This window comes from Lethenteron reissneri, chromosome 14 (assembly GCF_015708825.2).
Source record: "Lethenteron reissneri isolate LAM-NWPU_2019-01 chromosome 14, ASM1570882v1, whole genome shotgun sequence".
NCBI classification, from domain to species: Eukaryota; Metazoa; Chordata; class Hyperoartia; order Petromyzontiformes; family Petromyzontidae; genus Lethenteron; species Lethenteron reissneri.
Window position 1 is genome coordinate 3,252,545 of NC_083792.1, and position 18,923 is coordinate 3,271,467.

The window sequence follows — 18,923 nt, forward strand, 5'->3', positions numbered from 1 at the left end:
TCCCTGCCGCGATTGTTTTCAAACAGCTGTTTTCGCAAACTTTAGCACGCTAAGTCTGGGGGGGGGAGGGGGGTGAGAAATAGGTGAGGGGTTAGGGGGGACAGAGTGAGTGGAGCGAGAGGGTGAGATGAGACAGAGGATGAGAGGGTGAAGAGAGGTGAGAGGGAATGGAGATGTGAGAGAGAGAGAGGAGAGATAATGGCGAGGTGAAGTAGAGGTGAGATTTGGTCATTTATGTAAGAGGAAGGTGAGAGAGGTTTGGTGGGTGAGGTGTGATCAGAAAGGTGAGTGATCCAGTGAGGTAAACATGTAGGCGACATGCAAAAGGGTGGGTGAGGGGTGAGAGAGAGAGAGAGCTGAGGTGAGAGAATGGAGGCGAGCGAGTAAAACACAAGGCACGTGAGATCGGTGAGGATGAAGAAAGGCTTGAGGTGAGTGTAGTGAGGTGAGCGGGGCGGTAGGTGAGACCTGAGTCCGGTGGGAATGCGTGACGGTGTGAGGACAGCGGTGAGAGAAGGAGAATGGAGGTGAGCGAGGTTAGTAAAGCAAAAGGTGTCTTTAAAAATGTACTAAATGATTTCGTCGTATTGCGTTTGGTCGTGGTGCAACAAGCATAGCTCACTCAACACACTCGTCAATAGCACTGTGGCCTTTAAAGGACATATCTATACAAGGCGACATTTCAGGCAATTGCGCTATGAAGAAGGGCCGTTGCCCGAAACGTCGCCTGTTATGAATACGTTGTCCTTTTAAGACCACGGTGTTATTGACGATCGCGTCGAGCTTTCGTGTTGTTTGAACAAGGTGCGATGGATAAGGCACGAGAGCGTGTTCAGTTGAATCAGCAGGTGAGGGCGAGAGGTGAGCTCAGAGACAGAGACGGGGGCGCCACGGTGGCTAGGAGATGTTCACTACCTCGCCTGGTATGCAGGAGGTCGTGGGTTCGATCCCGACCCTGACGCCTGCTGCTGTATATTTGGAGTTTGCGTTTCTCTCTCTCATCATCATCATTACAGTGGCTAGGAGATGTTAACTACCTCGCCTGGTATGACAGGAGGTCGTGGGTTCGATCCCAACCCCGACCCCCGTGTATTTGTGGTTTGCGTCTCTCTCTCTCCCCACCCCGTGGTCATGTGGATTTTTATCCGGGTCCTCCGGTTTTTCCCTCCGCATTTAGAATCACCCTCACGTGTTTAGTGTAATTTGGCTGATATACACACACCTGTCAATCTATACGGTTTACCCCGTATTCTTTTACAGGGAAATTGAGTTTTCAGGTCCATACGGCGTACAGCCATTTCATTACGGGCAAAATGTGTTTTGTCTATTTGCGTTGTGTTTCTCCCTTCTGTCGACACTTTGTAGGTTGAACGTTGAGATGTATAAGGGCACCTGGTGACCAAGAAGGTCTTGAATTGGTCTGTTATAAGGTAGGCAGCACTGATAAATGGCTTGACAAGTACGTATACATTTCCACACGACGATAAGCCACCGACGTTGAGCTCTCATCAGTAATCTTAATTTTGGAGCTTTCGTGACTGCATGAATTATTCTTTGGTTTTTTCGGTAAAGTCACGTATAAAAATATTATTTTATTTTTATACGTGACTTTACCGAAAAAACTCTCATCAGTAGTAACAAACAAATAGATATATAGTTTAATCTTGATTTGAAACAGTCTGCCTCAGCAGCAGACCATGCTTTCCCACCTGACGACGGATGCTTGTGTTGCGCCCGAAACGTCGTCACTTATTCTATTCTATACCTACGTGACTTTAATGAAAGAACCAAAACGAGTATGGATATAGATTGAGTTGAGGTGAGCAGCAGGGTGAGGTGCCTCGCCATGAGCCTCTCCCTCCACCCCACCCCGAGGGAGGGAGGGAGGAGGGAGGGAGCGGTGCCGTGACGCTGGCTGGGCGACTTCCCTCCTCGCACAGACCCTCTTCTGCCTCCTTATAAGGAAGAAAACCGCGTGGCGATGGCGCTGACAGGGTGCGGCTTTTGTAGTCACTGCTGGCTGGAGGGAGGGGAGGGGGAGGGGAGGGGAGGCGGCTCCCACTCCACATTCCCGCGCCGCCCATTCACAGGGCGCAGCTTCGCACCCACCCACACTTACACACACACACACAGGTAGTGACACACACACGTAGTGACATACACGGGTAGTGACACACACACAGGTAGTGACACACACACACAGGTAGTGACACACACACAGGTAGTGACACACACACACACAGGTAGTGACACACACACACACAGAGGTAGTGACACACACACACACAGGTAGTGACACACACACGTAGTGACATACACGGGTAGTGACACACACGGGTAGTGACACACACGGGTAGTGACACACACACAGGTAGTGACACACACAGGTAGTGACACACACACAGGTAGTGACATATACAGGTAGTGACACACACACGTAGTGACACACACGGGTAGTGACACACACAGGTAGTGACACACACACAGGTAGTGACATACACGGGTAGTGACACACACACACAGCTAGTGACACACACACACACAGGTAAGGCAAAGATCACCCGTGTAGCCTCAAAAGACTGTTGGGGCAAGTGCTGTTAGCGAGCACCTATGAAGACCAGGCTGGCACACCAGGGGGGGGGGGTGGCCAACACCACGCCCGGCCGCATTTGTCTCCCCAGTGGCGAGTTTAACACATCGCACCGGGTACTCATTTGAGGCTGAGTCGACCTAGGGGAGGCACAGGACCGGTTCAGATAATTGTCAATGGTGTTGACCGTGAGCGGCAAACGCCGGAGTCGAACTCGGGTCACTGGGTTGGTGGCGTAGGGCGTCTGCGCTGACTACTGCGCCACCGCTCCCCGCTGAGGCATGCGTGTTCCCACGCAGGTACACACACAGGCACACACAGGGAAAGCCAACCCCACACACACACAGGTACACACACACAGGTACACATACACAGGTATAGCCTACCCCACTCACACACAGGTACACACACACAGGCATAGCCTACCCCACTCACACACAGGTACACACACACACACCATAGCCTACCCCACTCACACACAGGTACACACAGGTACCTTTACAGACTGTTGGGACGAGTGCTGTTAGCGAGCACCTATGAAGGCCGGGACGGTACATAAATGGGTGGGGGCGCCAGCACCACGCCCGACCGCCTTTGTCTCCCCAGTGGCGATGTTTACACACCGCACCAGGTACTCGATTGAGACTGAGTCGTTCTAGGGGAGGCCCGGGACCGGTTCAGATAATCGTCACTGGTGTTGGCCGTGAACTGGAATCGAACCCGGGTCGCCGGGTTCATAGCGCAGCGCGCTAACTGCTACCCTACCGCTCCCCACACAGACGCTCACACACACACACTGGGTACAGACGCTCACACACACACACGTGGGTTCAGCCCCGCACACACGTGGCCATGCCGTGCGAATAACCACGGGCTGCCACACCTTCCCTGCCTCCACAGTGATGGATACACAACATAGCTCACTGGTCCCTGTGTTGAACACAAATCCTGGATGTGGTCATCCTATGAGAGGGACTGGCCCCCGCCATGGAGCTGTGGAATTATACCGATGGTTTGCATTTCTGCCTCTTCTGTTTGGATGTAACCCGGTAAACGTGCAACGTTGATGGCCCTACATTCCGTGTTCACGGACGTATAGCACTCGATTCATAATCGGGAGGTTGCGAGTTCAATCTCGGTTAGCAGACGATTTTTCACATCATCGTTCGAAATTAATAAAGTATCTCGTGGAGGACGTATTCAGTGGGTCGCTTCATGGATGGGCTGATCTCCATCATGGGCATGTGGAATTCCCACCTATGCTTCAGTGCCTCTTAATTGTATACACCTGTGATGGGTATCCGATTTTAATAAGCAGTTTAATGGTTCACCAACGGCCATGTCAAACAGCGAGCAAGCAGGTAGCAAACGTCTAAACTGGTAAAAGTCAACAGCCAAAGTATGTCCCTTCACAACCGGTGGTCGGCACAGCCTTGGAGGAGGTAACGTGTCGTGACGTATCGCCTGTTTGAGCTGTAAACCGCAAGCCCTCTCTAATTAGACACCGACAGACGACCAGAGCCATATTGAAATTGTCCACGATTGTTGCCACAAGCAGTTGGGGGTAAACACATCTGGTAACGAGGAACAGGTCCCCCATATGCCGTGGTTTTTCACATGAAAGCCACTGCCCACAATTGACACGGCTGTACCAACAGAACCCCACCTTCTGCGTCGAAAACTTAATTAGTGGGTCAATTTAATAATCGTCTAAGGCTGATGCCTTTCAATGTCAGAATTGCTTACAGTTCACTTGCCTTGCGTAGTGCCTTTTATCGCAGTATGACTTCCTTTATGGGTACAAGGTTGTTTGTCAGAAGGAGGAAAGGGCATTTATTACCCTCCAACGTTCATCCTACAAAATTTATGGTCGAGTTTTCCAACGCCATGCAAATTTTCTGAAATGCCTTCAATGATCGTGGCCATTTATAGATTAAAGCGTATTTGGGACGCGTGTCATAGCCTATGACATCGTCATTGTTGGAATTCAAAAAGTTACAGTATTTGTCAATGTCATGTATGGTTGCCAGTAACAACCCACAACTAGGTAGTCGTTTTTTTGGTGGGTGCTCAGCATTTTTGCCATGGATTTTGAAGCCTTTGGGTTGTGCTGCCCTCTGTCCCGTGGAGAGTGGAATAGCAGGCCATGTGCACTACAGCAGAGAGCCAAACTAGCATATGCGGAGTGGGAATGCATCAACTTTGTTGCCCACACTGACAAAAAAAACTACGTCCTCGCTACATGCTTTGCTAGATCTCTTAGATTTTTCACAGTGGAGATCACACTGCTTTTACAAAATCTCACCATATCCCTTAATAAATAAGCAGACAATATGCCTCATTCTACATATGCCCCTTCGCATTAAAATAAACTAAGTGCTGTATATATTTTACACATCCTATGAGGCACACGATACTTTGTGAGTGCATAATTTAATTAGCAACAAAAACTCTGGACATGTGCCAGTAAAGTCAGGCTTGCTTGAACCAATGCCGGCAAACTGCCAAGGAACCCTAAATTATATAGTTCTTTTGGTAATGTCACGTAGATAGAAAAATAAAGTGATTACAAATATCACGACGTTTCGATCTCAACACAAGCGGTCGTCATCAGGAACCGGGAGATTAGCTTCTGAAGGCAAACTGTCTATAAAGGTTAAGAGATGGGCGGGGCAGTTAATGTTAATGTAGAATAGGGCCCTGACACCGACAGGTCTACACCAACCAAAGCATTGCACCTCGCTCCACACACCCACACTGCTGACGGTGGAGGTTGACAAGAAAACACAAATCAAGTCATGACCCAAAGTGGTTGATGACATCTTTCCAATGATTTCTGAGCTTATAACCTATTTCTCGGTTAAAATGGTGTCTGTGTCTGTAAATATGGATGGCTTCATGAACGAATCTTTGTTCATAGCCAGTAGGCTTGCAAAGTACCATCGTCTTAGAGAAATCAATTTCGTGTGAGCCAGCCGCATTACAATAATGATCAGCCACGGCAGAAGTATTGGTCCTACCGTGTTTCAGATCTGCCTTATGCTCACGAACACGGTCCGAGACATGTCGCTTAGTTTCCCCAATGTAACTGCTGCCGCAGATACAGTTTAGTGTGTAGACGCCGGGATATTGCATATCAGGCATTTTGTCTTTCACAGATGGGATCAGATCACGGATTTTACGTACTGTGTTAAATCGTAACTGGATCTTGTGTTTGTTCATGATTTTGGAAATCTTTTTGGTTACCCCTGCTATGTATGACAAGGTGATGGTTTTGATTGGATCCTCAGATGGCTCCTTTCTCACGGTTGGGGTGGTGGCTTTGCGGATTGTGTAGTCGGAGTATCCATTCGCTTTGAGAGCTTGGTGTCCGTGTTTGAGTTCACTGGTTAGGTGTTCACAGTCGGAGATACATTGATCTCTATGGTGTAGCGTTTTGATGAGGGAATTCTTCTGGGATGGGTGGTGGTGGGAATCAGGTTTTAGCTAGGCGTCAGTATGGGTTGCTTTCTTGTAGACAGAATGGCTCATTGAGCCATCAGGTCGCTTTTTGATTAGGACACCGAAGAAAGGTAGCATTATTTTCTACCTCCACGGTGAATTTGATGGCTGGGTGTATGGAATTGATGTGATTAAATAATTGGTTCAGAGCCGGTCGGCCATGTGTGCAGATTACAAACTTGTCATCCACGTTCCTCTTCCACAAGGACGGGCGTAGAGTGGATGCCTGGATGGCGTCCGTCTCAAAATTTTCCATGAAAATATTGGCTACTCATTGGGGTGCCTTCAGTTTGTTTGTAGAATTTCCATTCCAGGTGAAGTATGTGTTGGTGAGGCAGTGTCTGACCAGGGCCGGTACATCAGCATTCAATCCTTGTTGGACCAAATCTTCATGATTGCAATGGAACGACATCGAAACTAACGAGCAAATCACCTGGGGACAGTGAGATGTCTTTAATTGACGATACCAGGTGAGCTGAGTTAAGTACAGAAGAGGTGGTCTTAACAGTGAATGGTTGTAGGGTCTCAGACAGAAATCGGTCCAGTTTGTAGGTGGGTGAGCCAATGGTGGAGACGATGGGACGAAGGGGTGCACCTTCTTCATGGATTTTTGGTAAGCCATATCATCTGGGTGGTCTAGCAGCAGAAGGTTTTAAGTAAAACCTTATTTTTGTTATCACTTAATTTTTTATCACTTTATTTTCATTTTTTCTATCTACGTGACTTTACCGAAAGAACCATAGAATACAAATTCCTGCCGTCACGAAAGTTTTAAGTAAAAAATATGCCAAGGAACCCTTCTGTAGCCAAGGACTCTATAGGGGTAGGTGGGTGACCACCTCACTCTCCCCCGACTGCCACGGCCTCCCCCTCATTCAAATCCAAAGTAGCAAGATTTTTCCACACGTGATATGATGCATGTATCATGAGCTTAATAATCAAATGCAATCGATGAATCTATGCATTGTTATATTGCGAATAAGTCGTGTCTGCTGTTGGTTATGTATCATTCCATCAATTCACGATAGTTTAAGTTCGCGATATACGCACAAAGCAGCGTGTGTAAGAATTGATCTGTTTGTGATGAGAGTATTTTTTTTCATTGATTGCATTTGTGTACGTGGGTATGAGATATTCAGCCTAAAGCTAAGTTACAAAAATGACCCATGTAGGGCCTTGGTGGAAAAATGGACGTTCCAGCAATTAAACGCATTCGAAGAAAACATTAAAGTCATGCACCACTCAAGTAACCCTGGCAGGTGTAATGGGTTCACGTGACCTCTACATCAATTCGAGGTTGCGACATTCACCGCAGTGCAAATACAACAATAGATTCTTGAATTAAATCGCAACCTGAATCGTGACATTTTAATCATGAATCGGGTAACTTGCTCGCGTCAAAGTGATGGGGGCGGAGGGTTAAGGGAATGGTCAATACTCATACTCTTTGGTTCTTTCGGTAAAGTCACGTAGGTATAAAATAACAGCAAGACAGTTATTTTTTGCTAAAGTGGGAGAGAGATTCCATCCAGCCTCACGTCCCTCTCCTAGCGTCCACGCAGCGCCCCCCCCTTCTCTCTCTCCTCCCTTGCCCCTCCCCCTCTCTGACCTATATAACCTCTTACCACGGCATCTCTCTCCCACTTCAGCCAAAAAAAATGTCTTGCTGTGGTTTTCCCACCTGATGATGATTGCTTGTGTTGCAATCGAAACGTCGTGATTTATTTTATTTTCTACCTACGTGACTTTACCGAAAAAAACAGAGTATGGATTCCTGCAGTCACGAAAGCCTAAAATCGAGATTGGAATGGTCAATTCTAGATTTAAAGTTTTCGTGACTGCAAGGATCCATACTTTTTGGTTCTTTCGGTAAAGTCACATAGATGAAAAATTAAAATAATAATAAATAATAAAATGGAAATAATAAAATTTAGTTATTTTCATTTTATTATATGTATTATTATTTTCATCTAATAATAAAACTAATAAAATGAAAATAACAAAATTTTATTATTTTCATTTTATTATTTGTATTATTATTTTTCTTTTTCATCGACGTGACTTTACCGAAATAACCAAAGAGTATGGAATGGTCAATGATGATTGTGTGATGGGTTTTATGAGAGGCCACAAAGGTGATGCTGTAAAGACGTGGATGCTACCAAAATCAAAAAGCAAAGTGCACACTGCACTTACGCATAACAAAACCTATTATAAATAAAATGCTGTATCGTTGTCTATGCTGCAATCAAAGCATTGAGCATTTGGCGCGTGTTGCATCCTTGCATCTGTGTCCTTTTAGGAGAGGCACTCATTTTACGTTCCAGAATGAGATTGTGACAATGCCATCGTCACCCGTGTCACAGGATCCACACCCACTCGGAAAGAATGTTTGGGTTCAACCAAAACGAAGCCAGTTTTAACTGGTAGCCCACACAAAAGGGCCCGACGATATACGTTTGCAAAGGTCATGCATGTGCTGGTGAACCAACAATAATTTAACAATAGATCACTGCATTTTTTTTAAATATGCAAAACAACGTAATATGTTCCTGTGCAATGCATGCAGGTGACCGGTTGGAAGGACATCTGTCCATATAAGGTGTCATCCTCGCACGGGGGAATGAAGAGGGTGTAAGACTACATTTTAATCATTGGCGGGGTGGGGGGAGAAAATCATAACATTCATCAATAACACTTCCTTGAATGAATATGTGTTATGAAACGTCGCCTATTATATGTTTGCCTTTTAACGCATTTGTATGGACGAAAGTGTCGATGTTTTTGTTGTTGTTGTTAATTGGTGCTTGTGCACCGCTGCCAACGCAGCAGCAGCATCACCAAATAATGTTTCATTTCAATAGATGAATCATTGCGTGCCGACAATGAGTCGATGTCCCAGGCCATTTTCGGACATGAACCAAAGCTTTAGATGCTGACAGTGGTTCTGGTCTCTTGACTGATTCTGATGGGTCTGGTGTGGCCCTAGCAGTCTTGCAATCCAGACATAATAACACAACACTTTCATTTTACAGCCACAAACAAGTAAATGGAAACCCTACTACTAAACAAAATGTAATACACAAATTAAGAAAAGGCACCAACACAAAAAGCACAATCAACAAAGAGTTATCACAACAAATCGATTTAGGACAATGTACTTGCAGAGTGACTGGGCGCTTATTGCTACTGCGCTGCTGTTCACAGCAGGTGCTGTGAACAGCAAACACTGCTTTTGATGGTCTTCTGTTACTTCATCTGGACACACCTGACGTGAGGAATGTGGAAAACCGGCGTTGCCTTCCTTCACGCCCTGTATCTGGCTTGTGTGTGGACTGTCTGCCCTTAATGCTACTCGTAAGATGAGATTACACACAGCAATACACCACAGGGACGCCATGGTAGCGAGATGTTAACTACCTCGCCTGGTATACAGGAGGCCGTGGGTTCGATCCCGACGCTGATGCCTGCTGCTGTATATTTGGAGTTTGCGTGTTTTCTCTCCCAGTGGTCGCGTAGGATTTTTCTTCGGATCCTCTGGGTTTTCCCTCCACATTTAGAAACACGCGTTCAGAGTATTTGGCTACTGCTGTACATTTCCACGTGATAAGCCGCTGCGTTGGTTGGTGATTTGTGGCCAGATCGCTTCTGAAAAAGTGCTATACAGCTCAGTGGGACATACCTGGTAAAATAAAAATAGTAGTAGACTTGAAATGGGTTTGCAAAGACAACAGAATGTGGTGCACATGCTGGAGTCCACAGAACATAATCCACTGCTGGATAAACCGCCCCAACCATTAACTTTTGTCTGTCCTTCCTTGGCACCTCCGATTAGCACGGTTGGCTACTACGTATGGTGCGAAAGACGTTCAACATACCCTACAAGCCTACATAGTACATACAGCAGTGGGGTGGGTGAGTGTGGTGGGGTGGGTGAGTGGGGTGGGGTGGGTGGGTGAGTGAGTCGGGTGGGGTGGGATGAGCGGGGTGGGGTGAGTGGGGTGGGTGGGGTGAGTGGGGTGGGGTGGGGTGAGTGGGGTGGGTGGGGTGAGTGGGGTGGGGTGGGGTGAGTGGGGTGGGGTGAGTGACTGGGGGTGAGTGGGGTGGGGTGAGTGAGTGGGGTGGGTGAATGGGGTGGGGTGGGTGAGTGGGGTGGGGTGAGTGAGTGGGGTGGGGGTGAGTGAGTGAGTGGTGTGGGGGTGAGTGAGTGAGTGGGGTGGGGTGAGTGAGTGGGGTGGGTGAGTGAGTGGGGTGGGGTGAGTGGGGTGTGAGTGAGTGAGTGGGGGTGAGTGGTGTGAGTGAGTGAGTGGGGTGTGTGAGTGAGTGGGTAGAGTGGTGGGAGTGAGTGGGTAGAGTGTGTGTGAGTGCGTGTGTGGGTGAGTGGTGAGTGGGGTGGGTGGGGTGAGTGGGGTGGGTGGGGTGGGTGGGTGGGGTGGGGTGGGGTGAGTGGGGTGGGGTGGGGTGAGTGGGGTGGGGTGGGTGGGGTGAGTGGGGTGGGGTGGGGTGGGGTGAGTGGGGTGGGGTGGGGTGAGTGGGGTGGGGTGGGTGGGGTGGGTGGGGTGAGTGGGGTGGGGTGGGGTGAGTGGGGTGGGGTGAGTGACTGGGGGTGAGTGGGGTGGGGTGAGTGAGTGGTGTGGGGGTGAGTGAGTGAGTGGGGTGGGGTGAGTGAGTGGGGTGGGTGAGTGAGTGGGGTGGGGTGAGTGGGGTGTGAGTGAGTGAGTGGGGGTGAGTGGTGTGAGTGAGTGAGTGGGGTGTGTGAGTGAGTGGGTAGAGTGGTGTGAGTGAGTGGGTAGAGTGGTGTGAGTGAGTGGTGTGGGTGAGTGAGTGGTGTGGGGGTGAGGGGGTGAATCTTCGTCTTTCTTTACTTCCGGGTCACAGCCCGCCCCATCGCGGCTCCACTCCCGGCGCTGCTGCTGCAGCTGCTGGCATCGCGGGACAGGCGCCTCGTCCCTGCCGCTCCCCCTGCCGCTCCCGGGGGTGTCCGTGGGTGTCCGGGGGTGACGAGGAGGAGGGTGCCGGCACCTATCTCGCTCCACCGTCCGTCTCGCACAGCAACCCGCGATGTCGTCGTAGCAGCAGCAGCCCCCCTCTGCTTGACGAGTTCGCTTGGACGGACGGACGGGCGGGCGGGCGGGCGTCCCTTGGGAATGGTTTGTCTCGCAAGCCGCGGCGTCGCGACGTTCCAGGGGCAATCCGACACTCGCTAAAGGTTCGTTTTGTGCGGTGTTGTTTTATTCTTCCCCATCCCCTCCCGTCCACACACCTCTTGGGAACGGAGACCCACCGACTCGCCAGGCCCCGGACACGTGAAGCACACGGGGTTTGCTGCTGTCTGTGTGTGTGTCTGTCTGTGTGTGTGTCTGTGTGTGTGTGTCTGTGTGTGTGTGTCTGTGTGTGTCTGTCTGTGTGTGTGTGTCTGTCTGTCTGTGTGTCTGTCTGTGTCTGTACTCGTTCACCTCCCCTCTTTACCGTTCATTTATCTGGCCACGATTCGTGTGCGTGGTTGTTTTGGTAAATGAAGAATGTGTTGTTGTTTTTGTTGTGTGCGTGTCGTCTCGCGAAAGTAAACGCATTGTTAAGCGAGACGTGTGCCGAGGTTAACGCGCAGTAAATTGTCAATATCCACGTGTAGCAAAGCTTCAGCGCTCTTGTGAAATGCAGCGTTATCAACAATGTTCGTACGCTGGGCTCTCTTGTCAGGCTATACCGCTGGATGAAGGCCATTTCTGTGTGCCAAAGGGCTAAATATTGTCAATGTTAACATTGTCTGTGGCTACACAAGTATTTAAGACGCTAAGAGTGTGAGACTTGGTTTACTTTCATGCGGTTCAGACCACTCCGCCCCTGCTCAATCTGCTGGATGATGAAGATCTCGCCACGCCGGACCCTCATCTGCGAGTTGTTTGACCATATCAGTGGGAACTTTTTGGCCGGTATACAAAATGATGTGAAATAAAATTCGGTTTGACCCTTTCGTGGCAATAAAACAGGTGGTCAAACACCAGATACATTTTGCAAGGCACCACGTGTTCAAATCATCACACAAACTTATGAAAAACATGCGAACAAACATGCTCGTTTATATGCATCGACATTGTTTGCATGTTTTGACCATAAGTACTGTGTGTGTGGCTAATGCAGACCTGATGATGCCTTGCGAAAGGTATCTGTTTGGTGTTTGACCAAACAATACATCAACACGCTTTATCAGTGCGGGTTGGTGAATCGGGAAAGGCCCAGGACTTTGTAACAAGATGTTACATGCCGCTGGTGTCATCCGTGATCGGGAATCGTGTCCTCTGGAAGCTGGATTCATAGCCACTGCTTCCTCTCTGTGTGTATGAATACAGAACAGTAATGTGTGACGTTGATAATATGTACGGCATATTCTCAGATGAACATGATCCATTGTAACTTGTATGACTATTCTGTATTAACCCCTCTCCACGGCGATAACATCACTTTACTCCCTCCGTTTTAAGACTGAAACAAGAGGAGGACTTCTTCACAATTCTGGCTATCACCTGATGAAGCTGGTTGTAATGACCAGCGAAACGTCATACTCGAATTGTAAATGTGGGTTTACTGTCCAACACACCGCTATGCTGAAGTAGTAACTAATTGGCACGTTTTACATGGCAAATCTTACTAATAATTGGCTGTGTTGGGTGGTGGTGGGCTTAAAAACACATTTAAATTCATGCAATCAAACCCCAAAAAAACCTGTATTATGGATAATCAAGAATTGTGCATTTCTACATATATTTCTGCACCTCCAATTAGCACGGCTGCCTACGTATGGTGATAAAGAAGTTCAACGTACATACAATATCTTGCAACCCTGGGTGTTTTAGCCAGTCTCGTTGAGCCACGCTAATGAATGCTGCTATTGTTGAAGAGTTTTGAAATACAGTACGGTATGAAAGTGGATGCCTCCATGGGATTAGAATGTCCACAACTGGCTCCGGTCTACGAGTGGAGATGAGCGCTCGACCACATGCTTCATAGATTGGTCACTTCCAACAGTGGTAGAGGAATTGTATCGACTCGGAGATGTAATGAATCGGCCACAGTGAATTTAACTCGGCGGTTTGATTATGAATTGAACTAGCCTGACCTGCAGGGACCGCCAGACCTGCGTATATGTTTGGGTGGAATTTCACAAACAACATTGTAATCTTAGGTTTTTTACCTTTTCAGTGATGTGGTAATAAATATCATACCAAGTGCTGGAAGAAGCCATTCACAGAGGGATATAAAACAAAACGAATGTTCTCCCCTTTGTCTATCCACCGCTGGATGAACACTTTGACACCTGCTTGGCATAGTCATTGCAGGTTGGTGAAGACTACCTTTGAAAATATATTACTGTCTACTGGAAACCAGAAATACTTTATTTTTAAGTTGCTTGGGGAAGCGGTGCATGTGATCACATGCTTTTCATATTCGGAAATTCGCATTGGGTTTCCAGTTGAGTGATATTGTAAAAGTGGCATGAGATGAAGAATTCAGGAGGAGGGATGAAAGTTTCCGTGCTCCTCCACAAAAAATTCTTTACTCATGACTTGGATACAAATGTACAGGAATTACGTTTTCATGTAGATGCCTGGAGCATCCAGAGTAGTGCATTGATGGAGGGCAGTGAATGGTTTTAATGTATTAAATGGAAGAGGGGCTAGTTGCTGATGCAACAATTGGAGTGGTCTCCACGAGTCTGACGACCAAGGGGAGAGGAGACCTTGGAGCAGATGGTGGGAGACTTAAGATCGAGATCTCAGAAGTCGCTGTTTTTTCTACTGGGCAGCAGCTACAGGATCTGGTAGAGTGTAGAAAGTGTTGGCAAAGTGCAGTGGTATGAATGGCTTTGGCCATAATGACATCTTGATCTTGACATTATTATAGAACATGCATCAAAAATTAAGTGTCTATTGCAATCTACATTCATAATCAAGTTTTTGGGTTTAGATCGCGTTATTTCTAAATGTGTTGTAACCCTCCGGTGTGTGAAGCGTGAAACCACAATTTTTTTTTATGTTGTGGTTTCACACTTCACCACACCGGTGGGCTAAAGCGGTGAACTATTTGTCTTTTGTCAACGTGACACTTTTTTGCTGATTGGCCGTGTGGAGGGTTACGACACATTTATAAATAACGCGATCTAAACCCAAAAACGTTGATTATGAATAATATTGGTTGCGAAAGCCTACGTGCAATCTACATATTGTATTTACAGACATACTCTACTTAATTTTAGAATTGATTGTTTCTTAAGTCCACATCGTAATATAGCCCAGTCATCATCTTCCGAATGACTTGGTGAATAGAAACTTGATGATTTGTATCCAAGATGAAAGCTCAAGCAGAGGTAGACCGACTGTGCGAGACCACGTCTTGTCTCCACATTCTCTTTTTGCCACAGACTGGGCGTTACAGCAGCATGCCTCCGCGTCCCCGGGCCGCCCAGCGCCATGCAGGAGGCTCCTGCCCCGCCCGCCGCACGGCCCCGCGCCACCGGATTTGTCCTCGTGCACGCAGGAGCAGGCTTCCACTCGGAGGCCAAGGCCAGGGAGTACAAGCAGGTGTGCCGCAGGGCCTGCCGCAGGGCGGCTGAGGAGCTGCGCGCCGGCGCGGGCTCCCTCAGGGCGGTGACGGCCGCGCTGGTGGAGCTGGAGAACTCCCCGCTCACCAACGCGGGGACGGGCTCGAACCTGAACATCGCGGGCGAGGTGGAGTGCGACGCCAGCATCATGGACGGCGAGGCGCTGCACTTTGCCGCCGTGGGGGCCCTGAAGCGTATCAAGAACCCCGTTCTGGTGGCCAACAAGCTGCTGCTGGAGGGGCGCAAGGGCAAGCTCTCGGCCGGCCGGGTCCCACCGTGCTTCCTCGTGGGTGAGGGCGCGCTGGCCTGGGCGCTGGCGCACAGCATCCCGACGTGCACCGAGGAGTCGCTGGTGACGAAGCTGAGCGTCTCCGTCTTCAAGCGGAACAAGCGCAAGCTGGAGATGGCAGAGGAATCGCAGACTCTGCACAAGCGGAGAAGGCTGTCGGCGCAGGCAGAGGCCGCGGCGGCGGCGGCGCCGCTCGACACGGTCGGGGCGGTCGTGATCGACGCCAGCGGGCACGTCGCGGCGGCCGTGTCGAGCGGCGGCCTGGCCATGAAGCACCCGGGCCGCATCGGCCAGGCGGCCATGTACGCGTGCGGTTGCTGGGCGGAGAACGCGAGCGGCGCGAACTCGCACGCCACGGCCGTGAGCACGTCGGGCTGCGGGGAGCACCTCATGAAAACCATGCTGTCCCGCGAGTGCGCCCTCGCCATGCAAGCCGAGGACGCCCACCAGGCCCTGCTGCACACCATGCAGCACAAGTTCATCAACTCTCCCTTCCTGGCCGGAGAGGACTGCGTCATGGGCGGGGCCATCGTGCTCCGGCACCAGAGCTGCAAAGATGCGGGGGGCGAGTCGCAGCCCCCGCCGCCGATGCTGGTGGAGTTTCTGTGGACGCACACGACAGACAGCATGTGCGTCGGATACATGTCGACAGAGGACAGCAAGCCAAAGACCTCCATCTCCAGGCTGCCTCCGGCTGCCGTCTCCGGCCGCTCTGTTGCCATTGAAGGTGGTGTCTGCAGACTTGGCGGTCCGCCATGCTAAACAAAGCCCAGAGGGCTTTGTAATGAAAGTGAAATGTCCTCCCCACTCAAGCGCGTTTGAGGGTGTGCTCCTATTCATTTATGGCCAGTGTTTAAGTTTAGTCGGAGCTGTCTAGGGCTCAACAAACCCTGGTAAATATATCCCTGCCCTCCTTGCCTAACCCCCCCCCCAACCAATAAAAATCCATGAGAAATAGCCAGTGGTGGAAATTCCGTATTACCATGGAGGACATGAGTCCTTCCGTAGGATTACCACCTTGGTTCATGCCCTATGTTGTCCGATGTTGTGACACAATCACAATATGGTACTTGTCGACCCCAGTGGATGAGGGGTCAAGTTAACTCCACCCCAACTGGGTTTGAATTTGCACACTTTTCCCGATTGCGAATTGCAATCGTACGACTGTCAATGTAAATCTTTAATATTGCTACCTTGATCGACCTTTTTGTAAGCATGGTTAGAATTACCAAAACGCATTGTAAAAGTGTTTCCAAATGTAAATGTATTTTCTGCAAGTAATGTAAATATTTTGTCGCGCCGCCAATGACATTTTGTCTTTAAATTAGTGAGTAGCCCTATGAATTGTGCAAAGCACGCATATTCCACTTTTTTAATCTGCATTTTCAGGTCATACACAGTGTGGTTTGGATTTCAACATTAGTTCATATTAGCACCGTAGTTGAGTAGTTTTGAGTGTTTAAGTGTGTACTACTGGTTTTGCTGAAACACAAAGGAAATCATGATACATTGATAAGCAAATGCTGCTAAGCGTAAACAATTCACCTTTACCAATGTCACCCGAAGGTGTAACCAATGACGTGCATGGCTGTGTTGTCTGAAGCTTGTGCGTGATTGTATTAACTTGAGCAATACTTAATGATTTAATTGACTAAAGTGAGGGTATAAGGCTGGCTGTGCAATGCAGATAGGGTCAAATCAATGCATATATGGTCAGTTGAATGTATGGCATTTGGCAGGTTATAGCATTTCCATTTGCAGTGATCTCACGTGATAATGTGCTAAGATTTAGAGCAGTTAACGAACGCTGTAAAGTGTTTTTTTTCAAAGAAAGAGCACTTTGTCCATTGTTCGCAGATATCAAAATTAAACACATGGGCCATAGTTGAGGTGCAAATGCTGCTGCTTTACACATTTGTCATCAAGTTGAGTACGAATGAATATGCCTACTGCAATATATGCTGCTAAAATAAACACATTTGCTATTTCAGCAGTGTTCTTACTTGGTGTGTATTTGTGGATTGATCGACAACAGGGTTATCCAAACATGACCCCCTCAAGGGCCACCACAGTCGAACTTTACACATTTATTCTCTGTTCAAATGCAAGTGAAGTAAGTTCAGGCTGCACTTACCTGATGATTGGTAAACACATACCACGTGGCTTAAAGGGTGCTGACACGCTATTACTGTTGAGATCTCGCGTGAGTTAATGTGCATCACACACGACACACAAAGCAACTATTAAATTTCATCATCAGCCAAGATCATTCCACTGTTGGCTAAAATTCTCCAAAACCATCACCGTAACACCCTCCGGTTGACGTTGGGGATGCCTGGCTGAAAGGTGCGATGACGAATATAGAAACAACAAAAGTCAAAGACAATTACAGGGTACGTGGAGGTGAAGGCCAAGGCGATAGATAAAATAAAATAGGGATGCTATCAGCGACTTAACTGTGCATTGAGGCAACGCAAATCAGGTCATGGTATTAATGAAGTGAGGTATTTGCGAAATGACGTGAAAGGGTGAGATGGAAATTGGGGTACCATCTTTCATGGTCCAGTGATGCAACAATCCATCTCGCACCTGTGCACAAGCTAATGTGATCACCTTATCTCCACGGTTGACGACTTGTCTTCCTCACACTAATTAATTTCTCACACCCTTGTTAAAACCCACCGTCCACCGCAACATCCTTCATCTCTGTGACTGACATAGCTTCGTTCCTCCCTCTGTCTTGTGCTCCAAGCACTCGGCCCCATGCAACAGCACCGGCCTCACCACCATCGTGTACTATACACTACCCTATACACTACACTATACACTATACTATACACTACCCTATACACTCCCCGATACACTACACTATACACTACCCTATACACTCCCCGATACACTACACTATACACTACACTATACACTACCCTATACACTACACTATACACTATACTATACACTACCCTATACACTCCCCGATACACTACACTATACACTACACTATACGCTACACTATACACGACCATATACACTACACACTACCATATACACTACCCTATACACTACACTATACACTACCATATACACTACACTATACACTACACTATACAAGACACTATACACTACACTACTATACACTACACGATACACTACCATATACACTACACTATCCACTACCCTATACACTACACTAAACACGATCCTATACACTATACACCAACAACCGCCATTCGCCACTAAGTGGCGGTGACATCACCACGACGCTTGTGCCAGGCTATGTGCATGTTTAGGCCACGTGAAGTGTCGAACGCCCGCTGGCAGGTCACGGGGCAGACCCAGGTGTCACGGGTCGACTGAGATGACTGACCGATGCACCACCTGTGCCCCCTACTGTGCCAACTTTCTCTGCTTTATCCACCCGACACTCCGCTCGTTGTTGTGAGCGTCGCTCCTCCGCCCTCCGTTGTTGCTGGAGGGCGACTGCCTCCAACTGCCCAGCAGCGTCCTTCACGAGCCTCCTCCACAGAGGCCGATCTTGACACCGCTGGTACCGGTCATTGGCAAGTCCACTCAGATCCACGTCCTCCTGTAGCACATCACTCCATCTCTTCTCTAGCCCGTGCCGCGCCCGTTTAGCCCCCTCGATCCGGCCGAACAAAAGCTGTTTAGGCATGCGGTGGCTGGGCATGCGGGCTACATGACCCAGCCAACGCAGCCTTGCCTGCCGGAGGAGTTCACCGATGGGATTTTGTCCAGATCTTTCAAGGATTTGTGAGCTTCTCACACAATCCAGCCTGGTTAAACCCAGGATGGATCGTAGGCAGGCCAGCCTAAATGTTTCGAACCGGCGAAGATGTTCCATTAGGGGGGGTCCACATTTCGCAAGCGTAGAGGAGGGAGGGAATGACTGTGGCCGAGAAGACCTGAAGCTTCGTGCGGAGCGA

General features: G+C 48.6%; 1 protein-coding gene and 1 long non-coding RNA gene across 2 annotated transcripts; both read left to right on the forward strand.

Annotated features, from left to right (window-relative positions):
- The first annotated feature begins 467 nt into the window (after window positions 1-467).
- Window positions 468-9,989, forward strand: LOC133342258 (uncharacterized). The gene is made up of 3 exons (XR_009755109.1): window positions 468-536; window positions 1,366-1,430; window positions 9,927-9,989. It is a non-coding gene; the product is annotated as an uncharacterized LOC133342258 (long non-coding RNA).
- TASP1 (taspase 1) lies at window positions 9,988-16,969 on the forward strand. Its single transcript, XM_061551297.1, has 3 exons — window positions 9,988-10,006; window positions 10,970-11,300; window positions 14,511-16,969. Exon 3 carries the CDS (start codon window positions 14,560-14,562, stop codon window positions 15,739-15,741), a length of 1,182 nt encoding a protein of 393 aa, XP_061407281.1. The 5' UTR covers window positions 9,988-10,006; window positions 10,970-11,300; window positions 14,511-14,559; the 3' UTR covers window positions 15,742-16,969.
- Window positions 16,970-18,923: the final 1,954 nt, after the last annotated feature.